Below are 15395 nucleotides of genomic sequence, written 5' to 3' on the forward strand. Positions count from 1 at the left end.
CGTGGGCGCAAGTGGGCGAGAACGAAAGCTTTTTTTTTTATCAATGTGAGAGCTTTTCAAATATTTGCTCATTTATTGATATTGTGAAATGTACAAGTGATCCAAGTATCCAAACAATTTGAGTTTAGCAAAGCTGCTAAGTCAGATAACATCACACAATCATAATTAATGAATCGATTCGGAGCTTTTAGAAATATTGTATTTCACAAAATACGAAACACAAGAATGTGTCAGAATGTATGAATGTATGAGAAAGTATCATAACATAGTATTTGAACGAAAGTAACGAAAATTTCTCCTGGCTTTGCAATCGGAAATATATCATCATCATCTTCATAATGGGAATTACAGCTCGGGGTGAGCTAGTGCTTTCTCTACAATAACTCTCCATACGTCTCCGGTCACTGGATATCATCAATCCATCTTTTTGAGGGTCTTCCGCGTCTTCTACTGCCCATCAAATAAGATTTGACAGCCTTTTAAGTTATCGAGTTGTCTTCAATTCTGTGAAGATGCCCAAACCATCATAGCCACCATATATACACACTAGGCCGGGTCGATTTGTGGGGAGGCAAAAAAATCGCCCATTGCTCTGTGAGAATCATATTCTAGGGATCGAAATAAGAAACTTTGCCAGCTGTAGATACGAAACCACACCTTTTTAAGAATTTGTACGAAACTTGTTTTAGTTCCCTCTCTAATCCCTCTAAATCTTTCCCGAATAGATGGAAGATGCAACGACTTTTGCTGCTCCTCAAACCAGGAAAGCACCCTGATGAACCATCAGCATGCAGACCGCTTTGTATGCTTGATACGGTGGGAGAGGTATTCGAACGTATCATATGTGACCGGCTGCAATCTATCTGGAATGCCCATCTGTTCTACCGGACAATCAGTATGGTTTTCGAAAGGCGAGGCCAACGCTAGATGCAATCAGGACTGTGACAGACATTGCGCACGAAGCAATCAGTGGTGGGCACTTGCATATGAAGTACTGCGCTATCATTACACTGGACATCAAAAAAGCATTCAACTCTGCAAAGTGGGGCGACATTTTAATGTCTCTCAAAGAACTAAGTGCACCGGGTTATCTAGTGCGCATAATTCGTAGTTACTTCACCAACAGAATTATGCAATACGATACAGACTGTGGCCAAAAAACATACCAAATAACTGGCGGGGTTCCCAAAGGATCTGTCCTTGGTCCAATACTTTGGAATGTCATGTACGACGGGGTCCTCAAACTAAAACTACCAGACTGTGCTACTATTGTAGGCTATGCAGATGATATTGCACTTGTAGTTACGGATAGACACATAGATCAGCTGGAAGCAAAAGGCAATGACGCAGCAGCAAGGGTGAGGCTATGGTTGGCAAAATCCGGATTGGAATTGGCAGTCCGAAAATCCGAGGAAATAAAACTACGTATCGGCACCCATGAAATACTCTCTAAGGAGTCGATTAAGTATCTTGGCGTGATAATAGACAAGCGACTTAGCTACAAGCAGCACCTATCTGCAGTAAGCGCAAAAGCTGATGCTATCAATGGAGCACTTACACGAATGGCGGCCCGGAAGGTAGCAGAAGACGTGTCTTAGACTCCGTAGTCTCTTACGCTGCCCAATATGGGCCGGAGCTAAAACGTCCAGCATACAATATGCAGCACAGGTACTTCGCTGAAGTGCAATAAGGGTGGCTTGTGGCTGCAGAATGGTCTCGAGAGTCGCAATAGGCGTTATTGCGGGCAAACTACCAGCCGCCATTCAGTCAAATGAATTTGACCGTCTCTATGCCAGGCGACGGGCCAAGCCGTCATTAGAAGAAAAAGCTGAAGAGAGACTGCATTCGATAGAAGAATGGCAAAGCAGATGGGATTCGTCAACTAACAGACGTTGGACTCATAGGCTTATTTCAAATATTAGCCAATGGGTGATCAGGAAGCACGGAGATGTTGACTACTATCTTACTCAAATACTGAGTAGCCACGGTTGTTTTTTGGAGTACCTCCATCGATTTAATCTGGCAAACACCCCGTTCTGCTCAAACTGCAACAACGCGATAGAAAGTGCGGAACACGTATTCTTCTACTACGATCGTTTCAGAGAGGAGCGCCTAACGCTTGAAGCCCTTCTGGGTGGTCAGCTGTGCCCGGAAAATCTAATCGCCAAGATGATCGCATCAAATACTTGCTGGTATGCAGCAACAAGTTTTGCAACAATAATAGGGCTATACTATATCTTCAACGCGCAGAGTGGTAACGCAACAGGCAGCGAAGAATTCAGGAGCAGTTTTGACTGGAAGTAGACTGCCTACGAACTGACCACAAATCACAGACGCCTGAGCTTAGTGCTCAAGACGGTATCAGACTACGACACCTTTTCCGATGTTCCATTTGCAGTAGAATCACTTATGAAGTGGAAGCAATGAATACTATCGATAACGTATAACCTCCAAACGCCCATGTGAGAGGAAGCTGGACGCAGGTACCTGTTGTGTTAATAGACATAAACGCGGCTCCATCTTAACGAAATGTTACCACGGTCCCACGGTGCAACTCAGCTGATAAGGAGGCTTGTTATAGTGTTAGTGGGAGCATGCCCCATATATAATATCACTGATGCGACAACACCTTTGATGATGTTTCTGTCATTTTGATTTTAACTTCTTTTAAAAATATATATATATATATATATATGTATGTATGGAAAAAGAAATATACTTATAGGGTGGGCCATATAGCGTTTGCTTTTTGAACCACCTATTTTTTTGAGAATGGTAACACAAATGACATGGCAAATGGGTTCATAATTTACTTAAAGGTTTGACATTTACGAAATGGGGCGCTATACGCTTGAACAAAATTGGGAAATATTGAAAACCTATTTCCAAAGTGGTGAGTCTTCTTCTTCTTCCGCGGTTACAGTAAATAGCGAGCGTTACCGTGACATGCTCAACGAGTTTTTGTTTCCAAAAATTGAAGAGGATGACATGGACGACATTTGGTTTCAACAGGACGGTGCAACTTGTCACACTGCCAAAGTTACACTCGAACTTTTGGCTACCGTTTTTGAATTCCGATATCAATTGGCCGCCTCGGAGCTATGATTTAAGCCCGTTGGACTATTTTTTGTGGGGAGCCGTTAAGGACAAATGCTATGCGAACCATCCAGAGACGATTGATGCTTTAAAACACGAAATCGAAGTTGCCATTCATGAAATTGCAGCCCAAACAATCGAAAATGTGATTAAAAATTGGGTTGATCGAATGGCCTACTGTAAAGCCAGTCGTGGCAGTCATTTGAACGATATTATTTTTCATTCATAAATGACAATGTTCAGTCTTCAAAATAAGAAAAAAAGTTGGAAAAAATATTGATTCGTTTTTTTTTTATAGCCGATTCAAAAAGCAAGTTTTACATAGCTCACCCTGTAGTATCCGATAAACCTTCGAGTTGATTTGAGATTTTTGATCATTTGACTGCTCAGTTCGAAATGTGACCTACTACACTTTGATTGAATTCAGGGCGTATATAATTTCTATTTCCAGTTTAATTTAAAAATTTGAAATTGAGCTACTTAAAACATTATAAATAATGCCCGTACGCCTAGTATTTACGTAAAGTAAAAACTGAATTCAGGGGAAACCGAAACTCATTTTCATACAAGGCACTAATTTACACAAAGAAAGCCATTATTTTCTAATCAAATTTGTACTATGGGTGTTAATGCTGGTTCGTAAATAAACGACGTCTCTTCTATTTGAAAACTATCACTGCCCACAGTGACGATACGCGAGGGCGCTGACTTCTTGCTTGATGGTCGGAGATACTTCGTCTTGTCCCTATTCGCTTCGCTTCATTACTCGTATCCAGCTTCGAAAAGGCAGAACTAATGCTAGTATTTATACGAAAGTTTTTGACTCTCGGGAAAAGTTTGCCAGGTTTGGAAAGAGCCTGAATTTTTAAATGATCAATAAATGGGGCAACAGCTTTGACCATAAGTTACGGGTTCTAAAGCATATTTCTAAATCAATCAATTAAAAGCAAATAACTTGACAAATTTTGACTTTTATGAATATATTATATACGATTTTTAGTTTTTGTAAATCAAACAAGTGTATATGTTTGTGTGTATAATTGACACGTACATCCTTTCCCCCTCCAATTCTATGTGCGCCTTGATGTTGGTCAACAAAAGAAACAAATAGGAAACCAAAAAATATAAGTACTTATGGCATTTATAGCCGAGTATTGTGAATATTTTTAGACGTGCTTTATATTGACTGGATGTTAATAACAGATATAACAGATGTATTTACATATATTGTATAAAAAACACTTTTTCAAAACTATTTCCGTGGCACTAAACGCACCCAGAATCCTCCAATAGGGTTTCCTTGGAACCCGCGTATGTCATCCATTATGTTTTCAACCGTATTTGAGGAACGCTCGAACTTGAAGTCCAAAATCATGTAGTACAGCATGGCCTTGGCTTGCATGAGTGCGTATCGATTACCTAATTCGTGGACGCAATTAAAATTTTATAAAAATTTGTATAGAGAAAAAATCGAAAAATCTGCGTTACCCACCTATGCACATACGAGGCCCCACACCGAAAGGCAAATATGTAAACGGTTTTATACTATCTTTGTTTACATCACTGAAACGTTCAGGATTAAATAAGTCCGGGTCTTCAAAGTATCTTTCGTCATTATGCATTCCAACAATGGGAAACCAGATATAATCGCCGGCCTTAAATTTAAATACCAAATTTCCTTCGTTGTCCGTGAGGTCATAATCCTTCGAACATAAACGATCTATCATTCCGGCAAGACTCCATTTGCGCAATGCTTCCGATGTGACCATATCCATATATTTCATTTTCATCACAGCCTCATAGGTTAATGGGTTTCCATTGAGTTCCGCACGTACTTCCATCGCCTCTTCGTACAAACGCTGCTGCACATCAGGATTTTCCATCAGTTCATGGCACATCACCGACGTGAAGTTCGCATTGTTTTCGAATGCAGCGAAAAAGAAAATGAAGCACTGAGCTACAATGTCATCGTCGGACCAGTTTTGTTCAGACTCCTGTTTAGCTTCGATCATTAGTTGGATCATATCCGGCCTGTGAATTTTATGTTCTTGGCGATATTTCATTGTATCTATAACGAGTCGTTTGAAGTAATCGGTTTTGTCCTTGTCAAATATATTATATCCTAAAAGCTGAAATGTTTTAAATAAAATTTTTAAATACTATAGTTTATTTTAGTTCATATAAAGTATACCTTTTGAATTATTGGCATAGTAGTAGAGATGAAAAACTTGATCATTTGCGTGCCGCGGAAATTAGAGATCGATTGGCCAATTGAGTAAAACTCGTTATTCGGATCCACATACGAATTAACTTTGAGTCCAAATGCAGTTGAAGCGATGATATCATTGGACAGACGTGTGAACCATCCTTTGAGCTCAATATCATGACTTTTGCCACCTTTAGTTTTCTCGTGTAGCCGGTCCAAGCTCTCATTGAAACACTCATTCATCAAACTAAACATGGCGCGCATCTTGGCGGCGGTGAAAATTGGAGACAGAGTGTTGCGCATATTTTTCCAACGTTGATCTTTCATTACAGTCAACATGCCATTTATGAGAGGGTCATCATCAACACTAAAAAGCGGAGTGTGGTTTACGAAGAAGTCAAAATCCTTAACAGTAATTTTTTTAATATACTCTGGATTCTGTACCACGAACATAGGCGACCGGAAATTATAAAAACCCACGATATCACTAAAACACAAAAACAAACATATTTATAACAAAATTAGCAAATATTTATTAATTAGCCCTCTGTGGGCTTATAGGCATAAATGGTTCTTAAATATAGGAAACTTATAATCTTTGCGAACAAGCAAACCAGGTGATCAACGAAAATGGTTTTGCATGTTGTTGGTCCATACAATTTAAAAGACAAAAAAATGTAACTTGTGTTATTTCGTTTTTATTTTAAAATTTGAAAGGCGTTAGAATATTTTTCAGTGCATTAAAATTGTTAATGGGTATTTTCGTTATCGCTTTTACCGTCATTAAAAGCTGTAAACTTTTTGGGTAGTTAAACATACTCAGAGATGTCTGATATAAGAGTGGAAAGAAAAACGATATGCACAATTACAGCCCGATTTCGAAACTCTCGTCTATCTCAAAACTGCATTGTAGCTGTTGATAAGGCGATATCACGTATATTTATTGCGTTCTCTGGTATCCCGCAGGGGAGCAGTCTAGCACCCCGCCTTTTTATTCTCCTTACTCATGGTATTGGTTCATGCCTTTCATTCATTCACTTGTTGTACTCGTATGCTGATGGTCTTAAAATATTCTCGGTCCTTAGCAGTGCTCGTGACTCTGAAAAGTTGCAATCCGACTTATTTAAATCGTTTTTTAAATCGATATTAGAGTATGCCGCTATTATTTGGAGACCGTACCAAATAGTTCTCTCTAATCGGGTTGAGAGAGTTTTTCTTCGTTTTGCGCTCCGATATTTAAATTTGCAGAACCTTTACCATCGTGCCGCTCCCGATGTTTGTTGATTGACTTAAAAACACTTGATAGCAGGCGATCTATTCTATCGAACTCGTTTATTATTCACATCACACTTTTCTTCTGAGTAAAATTCAATTTAATGTTCCTAATAAAAAATTTCGACAGTATGGAACCTTGAAAATTGGCTTCTCGAGAACCAAGTACGGGGTGAATGCTACGGTTTCTAGTGCATGTGCAGATTTAAATTTGTTTTTCAATTCTTCTGGTGCTGATTTTATATGGACATATGGCATCTTAGTCAATCGGCTTAAATCGTATTTTCTTAGTAATTACTAAAGTATTGTACATTAGCTTAAAATAGTCTGTAAGAATGTATCAATTCAAATAACAAAGAAATAAATATTAAAAGGCTCACTGATCTCTATTTCGTTTATAAAATTTCAGCAAAGTCTTGTTGAAGCTTTCCATGTTCAAAACTACAGCCCCCGAGTTGCCCACTAGTGGATATGGCTTTTCGTATGGGACTCCACGCTCCTTAAATGTATTGTATTTGAGTGTGGCCCATCTGTAGAATATATAGCCGAGTAGCAAGGACACCAGCCCTAGTTCGATAAGCACCATGATGCTGGTCAAGTATCCTTTATGAGTGGAATAGTTGTTATTTAGCTCAAGTAAATCCTTTATTTCGCAACCGTTCACATTCAAATCTTAAATGCGACTGAATAATTTTTTTGTTATGTATCACAAAGTATTTCAGTAAATATATTGTACTCTGTGGCTGTATAACTGGACACTATAAATAACCCTCTTTAGAAAAAAATGGAACCGTCCTTAATATGACGGCCTTTAACAGTTTGGTATGCTTAAACATTAAAAATCTTTATTATGAGTAAATTCTTGTTTTAGTGCGTATTTATCACAAAATGCTTATTAATTATGAAGCACAAAAAGAAAAAGAAAACAATCATAGAGTTCGTAATCTCATGTTTTGCAGCCGGTTTAAAAGCTCGCTTGGTAAACGAGTGAGAGTAAATTAATGAACTTAATTGGAAACAAACAAATTATATTATGTCATATCTATGTACTAAGTATGCGCGCATATGTTTAACAAAAGCAGTAGAATCTTAAGTGGTCTCCCGTAAACACCAGGTTAACTCTTTAATGCATCTCTCTGAATTTCAAATCTGACAAATGTTTCGACTATTTAATCTGACAAAATAAAAAAATAAAATAGTGCATATTTATGTTTAATTACAGATTAGAACTATTTTTTATCGAAACGAAAACTTGAATTAAAATTTTAAGACTTCTTTACTACACAAAAATCTATTCATAATTTCGCCCGGGCTCACTTGGTCACAAGTGTATTATAATTGTGTTTATACTCGTATAATTGTAACAAAATAAAGGAATCGTGACGGATATTGACGTATTCATATGTACTCTGTATATACCAAAAGCTTCAGAATGGTGAAAGGAGTCGATTTAGCCATGTTTGACCGTCCAGCTGCAATATAACTCGAGCAAAAATTAATATATCTCATTGAAAGTTGGTTCACATATTACGCTTTGGCCGAGGGAGGTTGGTATTGAGAAGTGAAAATCGGCCAATAACCACACCCACCTGCCATATATAGATAATTTTCAAGAAAAGAAAACAACGTGACATCTCAGTTATAAAGTAAAATTACTCAAACTTAGTATAAATGAGGAACTCAGTCAAAATATACAACGCAAGTAAACTTAAAAAAGATCACCTATATTTGGGTAAATGGTGTATCTCGATAACGCCTTACTAAACCTCGCCCAAATTTAGTACACGTATTGCTCGCCTCTCAAGCGTGGAACACCAAATGATAAAAAAATGTCTAATTGCTGTCGCCCCTCGACGAGCATGGGCAAACCTCGGAGTATTTTTCTGCAATGGAAAAGCTCCTCATAAAACCATCTGCTGTTCTGAGGCGATATAAAACTATAGGTCCCTCCATTTTGTGCAAAAACATCAAGACGTACACACAGAAATAGAAGGACGCAAATAATATAGCTCGACGAAATTATTATTATTAGTGCTTGCCACCTCATTTATATTCGAGATAAATATTTTTGAGATCGGACAAAAACTATGCCCACTTTTTATATGTAAAGCCCGAATTACCGTCCGTCCGTTTGATTTGACAAGTTATAACTCGAGAAAAAGTTTAGATATTTTTCGCAACTTGATAAGGTCATTCCGCTTGATATAAACTAAGTTTCTATTAAGAATTTATGAAATCAGCGAATAACAATGATTACCTACCATATAACGATCACTTTTAAGCAAATAAAAATTGCCTAAGCTCGAACGGAGGCAAACTTTACTTATGGCCTTATAGATTTAAGTGAAAGAAAGGAACCAAAAAACTCAAAAAACCAAACTTAACACTTTACTTCAATTCAGTCGTGTAAAATTTTTAAATGAATAATTATTAAATATTTATTAATTTTATTAAAAAAAACGTACGATTATTTTATTTAATTAACTATTGCGTACAAATTTGTTTGTTGTTTGTTTGTAATTATTCGTCTATTTTCCAGTTTAAGGGCATGCCCCACCTTATTCTCATTCGATTGATCCCGAACTACACAGTTATTTTTTTAAGCATATTTGCATACGTTTTTAAGCAATAAACAAGTTTATATCTCCACAATAGCTCGTGCAAGTGAGCGAGAACGAAAGCTTTTTCATCAATGCGAGAGCTTTTCAAAAATGTGAAAAATAAAAGTAATCCAAGTATCCAAACAATTTGTATTTTGCAAAGCTACTCAGTCAGAATATATCAAACAATCATAATTAATGATGTATAGGGTTTTTCAGTAAGAGCGCTTCAACTTTTGAACTTTTTTGAATAAAACACAAACGGTTTGACTTTTTTAACTAATTTTTTTTTTATTATCGAGTTTGAACATATACATTTAAATATAAAATTCGATTTCTTTTGCATGACCACCGCGTGCACGTTTTACGAAGTCCAATTGTTGAACCCAATTTTCGACCACTCTTTTGCATAAATCGGCCGAAATTCCAGCAATTTCGCGTTCAATATTGGCTCTGAGCTCACAAATCGTCGCCGGCTTGTTACTGTAGACCAATGACTTCACATAACCCCAAAACGGGACGGCTTGTTAAATGGACCGTAAAATGGGCGTAATGCTCTTAAAGTAGCAGCAACAGAACGATTATTTTCATAAAAAATTTGCACGATTTGCAATCGTTGTTCAAGTGTGTAGCGTTCAATGATGAAATATATACTAATGAAGTTTACAAATGACAAGCGAAAAAAAAAAATAGTGCGTCGTTCGCCCTCCCTATCGGAAAAAAGTTGAAGCGCACCTATTGAACAACCCATATTTAAGAGTTTTAGAAGTGCGCAAAAGATAATTTTTTTTTTGACACACAAGAATGTATTGCAAATCATCACGACATTGTATTAGAACGAAGTAACGAAAAATTTCTCCTGGCTTTTCAATCGGGGATATATACAAATATGCATATATGTATGCAGTTGCATGAGAGAGATGTGAAAATGCGAACAAGAATGCAAGAAGAAGAAATTACAAAAGCAATACACAAATAAATTGCAATCTTGCGACGTCACACACACAACGATTATGTCAAATTCACTGAGAGCAAAGTAGCGGTACCACGATCTTCCCCACCTTACTATTCTCTCCATTGTAATATATAATATTATTTATACATAGTATATACTTGTGTATATGTATGTGGCATTTCAAAAATTAAAATATTATCCGATCAACCTTTGAGTTGTGTTACATATACCCGCTTATATAAATATACATACGAGGTGTGTTCAAAAAGTATCGCGAATTTTGTCTTTTTTCGAAAATTATTTATTTATTCATTAATATCTATTTTGTCCCCTTCAAAGTAATGCCCATGAGATATTATGAACTTGTGCCAACTTTTTCCCAATCTTCGAAGCACTTCAAAAAATCATTATTTTTTTTATCTTGTTCAGCTCCTCTTTCGATGCCGTCTTTATCTCGTCAATCGTAGTGTAGCGTCGTCCTTTCATGGGCCTCTTCAGTTTTGGGAACAAGAAAAAGTCACAGGGGGTCAGATCTGGGGAATACGGCGGCTGTGGCATCATTAGTGTGTTATTTTTGACCAAAAAGTCGCGCACAAGCAACGATGTTGAGCAGGGGCGTTAACGTGATGCAAAAGCCAATTTTTTTTCTTCCACAAATCAGGGCGTTTCTGGCGGATTATATAGGTATATAGTAGTATATAATTGGCGCGTACACCCTTTTTGGGTGTTTGGCCGAGCTCCTTCTCCTAATTGTGGTGTGCGTCTTGATGTTGTTCCACAAATGGAGGGACCTACAGTTTCAAGCAGACTTCGAACGGCAGATATTTTATGAGGAGCTTTTTCATAGCAGAAATACTCTCGGTTTGCCATTGCCTGCCGAGGGGCGACCACTATTAGAAAAGTGTTTTTCTTAATTTTGGTGTTTCACCGAGATTCGAACCTACGTTCTCTCTGTGATTTCCGAATGGTAGTCATTCACCAAACCATTCGGCCACGACGGCCGCTTTGCAGATTCTGGCGGATTGCTTCTCGCAAATTGCGCATAACTTGCAGGTAATATTCCTTATTGATCGTTTTACCGTTCCACTTCATAACAAGAAACCCACGATTCGTCACCAGTTATAACCCTCTGGAGCAAATTTGGGTCGTCGCGGACAGAGTCCAACATCTTATTAGCAATGTTCATGCGATGCTGCTTTTGGTCGAAAAATTGAGCAGTTTTGGTACGAATTTTGCGGCGAGCCGTCTCATGCCCAAATCATTGAAAAACATCGAATGGCACGAGCCAATCGATATGTCTACCATTTTCTTCACTTCATCAATTTTTTCGTCTGCGTCTGTTGTTGAAGTGCTCGGACGTCCGGCACGCTTTTTGTCGTTCACATCTTCTCGGCCTTCTGAGAACATTTTGTACCACCGATAAACGTTGATTTGGTCCAAAGTAGCTTCTCCGTATGACACAGTCAACATTCGGAATGCATTCGCGCACTTAATTTCGTTTTTCACACAAAATTTAACACAGGTGTTTTGATCCATCTTTTTGAATAGGTAAAAATCGAAGACGAGCCGAAACACGTGCAAGCAAAGCAGCTGTCAACAATTAATTGAACATTCAACTCGGTATGAGTGAGAGACTTGAGTACCAACATATCGCCACAAAAAATCGAAATTCGAATATACGTAACCTGCGAAAATTTAAAATTCGCGATACTTTTTGAACACACCTCGTATGCACATATTTAACGAAGTGAAAAGCAGTTCCACCTACCAGCAGCTTATTTAAATATATCACCCATGAACGAATGATTAAAGATCACAACACTTTGTGACCGCAATTTGCAAACAATGGTTAATTTGTTCTAACTGTATGAATTGTAATACTTGGAGCACGACTGCACTCTCAGACTTCCAATATCAGGGAGAAAAATACAGGTGAGAGGAGGAGCAATTGTTATGGGTAAATCACCTCAGCAAATGTTGTTTATCACAATCCATTCCAGCAATGATGAAAATCTCCGTCGTATAACCGAAATTAATTGGAATAAAAACACTGAATAAACTCTTATGTATGATTTAACAAGTTTCATTGGCTCTATCGATTTAATAGTGGTATTTTTATTGAATATTCATATAATTTGTATTGAATGTGTAAATGCGATGTATGCATGACATTTTTCACAGAGGCTGCACTCACTTAATTTTAAACCGGGAAAGGTTTTACTTTATTTAAACGAATGAAACAGTAAATCACATATACTGAGCATATTTTATTAATTTAAATCACTTACTTGATGAGTTTAAATTTTGCTCAACCTTCAACAGAACACAAATAAAAGCAAAAATGTGAAGTACGGATGATGTTGCAGCTATCAGCTGTTTTTCATTTCTTTTTTGTCACACGAAATTTTTCGTAACCTTAACTCTTTCAACCATGTCTGTTACTTCTGTACATATATTTATAACTAGCAAACCCGGCCCCCTTCGCTGGGCACACTAAAATAGAATAGATATGGTTTAGAACAGAAAATATATGCTTTTCATATTATTTATTTCTTTATTCAAGCGCTTTGGCATTAACAATATTTTTTGTTTTTCTATTTGTTTTTGAGTAAATATAAAATATAAATTGAAAATCAGGAAAAAAGAAGATTGTTTTTAAATTTCAAATCAACGCATATGATCATCCATGAATTTTTCGTTTCAATTTATATGTTTTATTAAGCATTGGAGCTTTTTTAACCATTATCCATTTATATTTTTCAAAAAAAAAAACGAAAAAAAATTTTTTTCCACGAACACATAATTTCATTCGGATTTCACATTAAATTCTCAAATTTCGTAAGAAATTATTCACTGTTCCAAAATCCACTCCAAAAAAATTCACAAACAATTTTTACATGTTGCACTTACTTTTTCCTTATGGCATCCAAATCAGAAAGAAATATTGACACATTGTAACTCACACTGTCAATTTGACAGTTCAGTTCCGCCCCAAGCGTTAAAAAAGTAAGCGACATTATGGCTGGTTCAAAAGAACGATGTACCCGTTGCCAGTGCTCCGAATTACAACCACATTTTACGAAACCCATTTTCAATACTTACTTAACAATGTGCGTAAGTTTGGTTTAATTCGGTGCAAAGACACGGCGGGTCCACGTTTTGGCATATATTTCGAGACCCTAGTCATCAATAGGTATGAAAATTACCCCGTATTAAAGCACTTATCAACAGCTTTCATTTGATACCCATATTGTACATACACGTCCGAAGGTTACCCGGGTCCACGTTTTGACCTATATCTCGGGACCCTATCTACCAGTAGGTATTCAAACTATACGGAAATCATCTTCAATACCTACTTAACAATGTGTGTAAGTTTGGTTTAATTCGGTTCAAAGACACGGCGAGTCCACGTTTTGGCATATATTTCGAGACCCTAGTCATCAATAGGTATGAAAATTACCCCGTATTAAAGCACTTATCAACAGCTTTCATTTGATACCCATATTGTACATATACAACCAAAGGTTACCCGGGTCCACGTTTTGACCTATATCTCGAGACCCCAGTCACAGAGCGGCATGAAAAATACTCTGGACTAAAGCATTCACCAACAGCTTCCATTTGATACCCATATTGTACATACACAACCAAAGGTTACTCGGGTCCACGTTTTGACCTATATCTCGAGACCCCAGTCACAGAGCGGCATGAAAAATACTCTGGACTAAAGCATTCACCAACAGCTTCCATTTGATACCCATATTGTACATACACATCCGAAGGTTACCCGGGTCCACGTTTTGACCTATATCTCGAGCCCTATTTCCAAAATAAAATATAATCCATGTTACTCGTGGATGATGTAGCTTTCGAATGGTGAAAGAATTTTTAAAATCGGTCCAGTAGTTTTTGAGCCTATTCGTAACAAACAAACAAACAAAGTTTTCCTCTTTATAATATTAGTATAGATTACGTAGTTTTTAAAGTTACAATTCACACGCTTGCACTTGCCTATAGCATTCAACCCAAAGCGATGACAATTTGATAAGTTGTAGTACGCTTGATTGAAAAGGATTGCCTAGAACATAGAAGAGTTGTAAGAGGCAGTCGAACACCTTCTATGCGGGTGCATGAATCTGTGTAGAAGGCGTTTGATATTGCTCGGCCTCGTTTTTCTGGACAACATTGCGGATGTAGCGAATCTCAAGCTAGTTAGAATAGCCAGCTTTTTAAAAGCCACACAGTGGTTTAGAGAGTAAAAAGCTGAGTAGGAGTTATTTTCGACGTAAAGTTCACTTTTACTAGTCATATTAATTATCAAATTTAATATCTTATGCCTTTTTATATATTTTTTGACGTGATAACGTCTTATAATTCGATTTAACAGGCTGCACGCACGAAAAAATGTGTCGTTACCTTGCTCATTAGTGTTACCTTGCTCATTGCCGTTACCTTGCTCATTTGTAGTTACCTTGCCCATTGCCGTTATCTTGAATGAACTGCAAGCGAAAGCGCGGAGCGAACGACAAAGCAAACAAAGCAAACGAACGGCAACGTTCGATATCTTGCTCTCTCCTTTTTAAGTGAGCGTATATGTGTATGTATATGCGCATATGTACATATATAAATTCACGTATTTGTATTTGCATATGCCTTCTTATTGATTATTATTAATTTGATTTACTTGAAGAATTTAAAATAAAACCAAGTTTGTTAATAATACCTGTTGTTTTAATGTTATTATTATTTTTTGACGTGATAACGTCTTATAATTCTATGCAGCCGGCTGCACGCACCAAAAAATGCGTCGTTATCTTGCTCATGCGTCGTTACCTTGCTTGAACAGCATGTTATGTTATGTTATGAAATGTTATGTTATATTATGTTATGTTATGTTATGTTATGTTATGTTATGTTATGTTATGTTATGTTATGTTATGTTATGTTATGTTATGTTATGTTATGTTATGTTATGTTATGTTATGTTATGTTATGTTAAAGTATATTATGTTATGTTAATGTTAACTCATTCTCTATATCCATACAAAATATCTATCAAACAAATAAAATTAAAATTTTCTTTTGAAAAATGCAACCATTCAATCAGTATTTTCTTATGACGTTATCATGTTAAACTATCGTCAGTAAACCGAATTTACAGACAACCTCTTTTTTTTTTGGATTTGGCAGTGAGATTGAATTAAAAATTCCTTCGCACGATATAATAACTTCCCTCCTGTTCTCTTGGATTTCTTATGCTGTA

General features: G+C 36.9%; 2 protein-coding genes across 4 annotated transcripts in view; one reads left to right on the forward strand and one right to left on the reverse strand.

Moving 5' to 3' along the window:
* Positions 1-15395, forward strand: part of LOC129246242 (uncharacterized) — a 116996-nt gene that overhangs the window by 73670 nt on the left and 27931 nt on the right. The gene's annotated exons all lie outside the window — the stretch shown is intronic.
* Positions 4196-7257, reverse strand: LOC129246241 (cytochrome P450 9b2-like). Its single transcript, XM_054884889.1, has 4 exons — positions 6955-7257; positions 5288-5789; positions 4589-5225; positions 4196-4515 (listed from the first exon to the last, which is right to left on the reverse strand). Exons 1-4 carry the CDS (start codon positions 7158-7160, stop codon positions 4349-4351), a joined length of 1512 nt encoding a protein of 503 aa, XP_054740864.1. The 5' UTR covers positions 7161-7257; the 3' UTR covers positions 4196-4348.

Source organism: Anastrepha obliqua, chromosome 4 (genome assembly GCF_027943255.1).
Source record: "Anastrepha obliqua isolate idAnaObli1 chromosome 4, idAnaObli1_1.0, whole genome shotgun sequence".
NCBI lineage: Eukaryota > Metazoa > Arthropoda > Insecta > Diptera > Tephritidae > Anastrepha > Anastrepha obliqua.

Excerpts from the sequence above, each read along its gene's own strand:
- LOC129246241 (XM_054884889.1), bottom strand. The coding sequence starts at position 7,160 with ATGGTGCTTATCGAACTAGGGCTGGTGTCCTTGCTACTCGGCTATATA. Across the intron at positions 5,790-6,954 it reads TATAAACGAAATAGAGATCA|TGATATCGTGGGTTTTTATA; the intron begins GTGAGCCTTTTA and ends TTTGTGTTTTAG. Across the intron at positions 5,226-5,287 it reads CTATGCCAATAATTCAAAAG|CTTTTAGGATATAATATATT; the intron begins GTATACTTTATA and ends AAAACATTTCAG.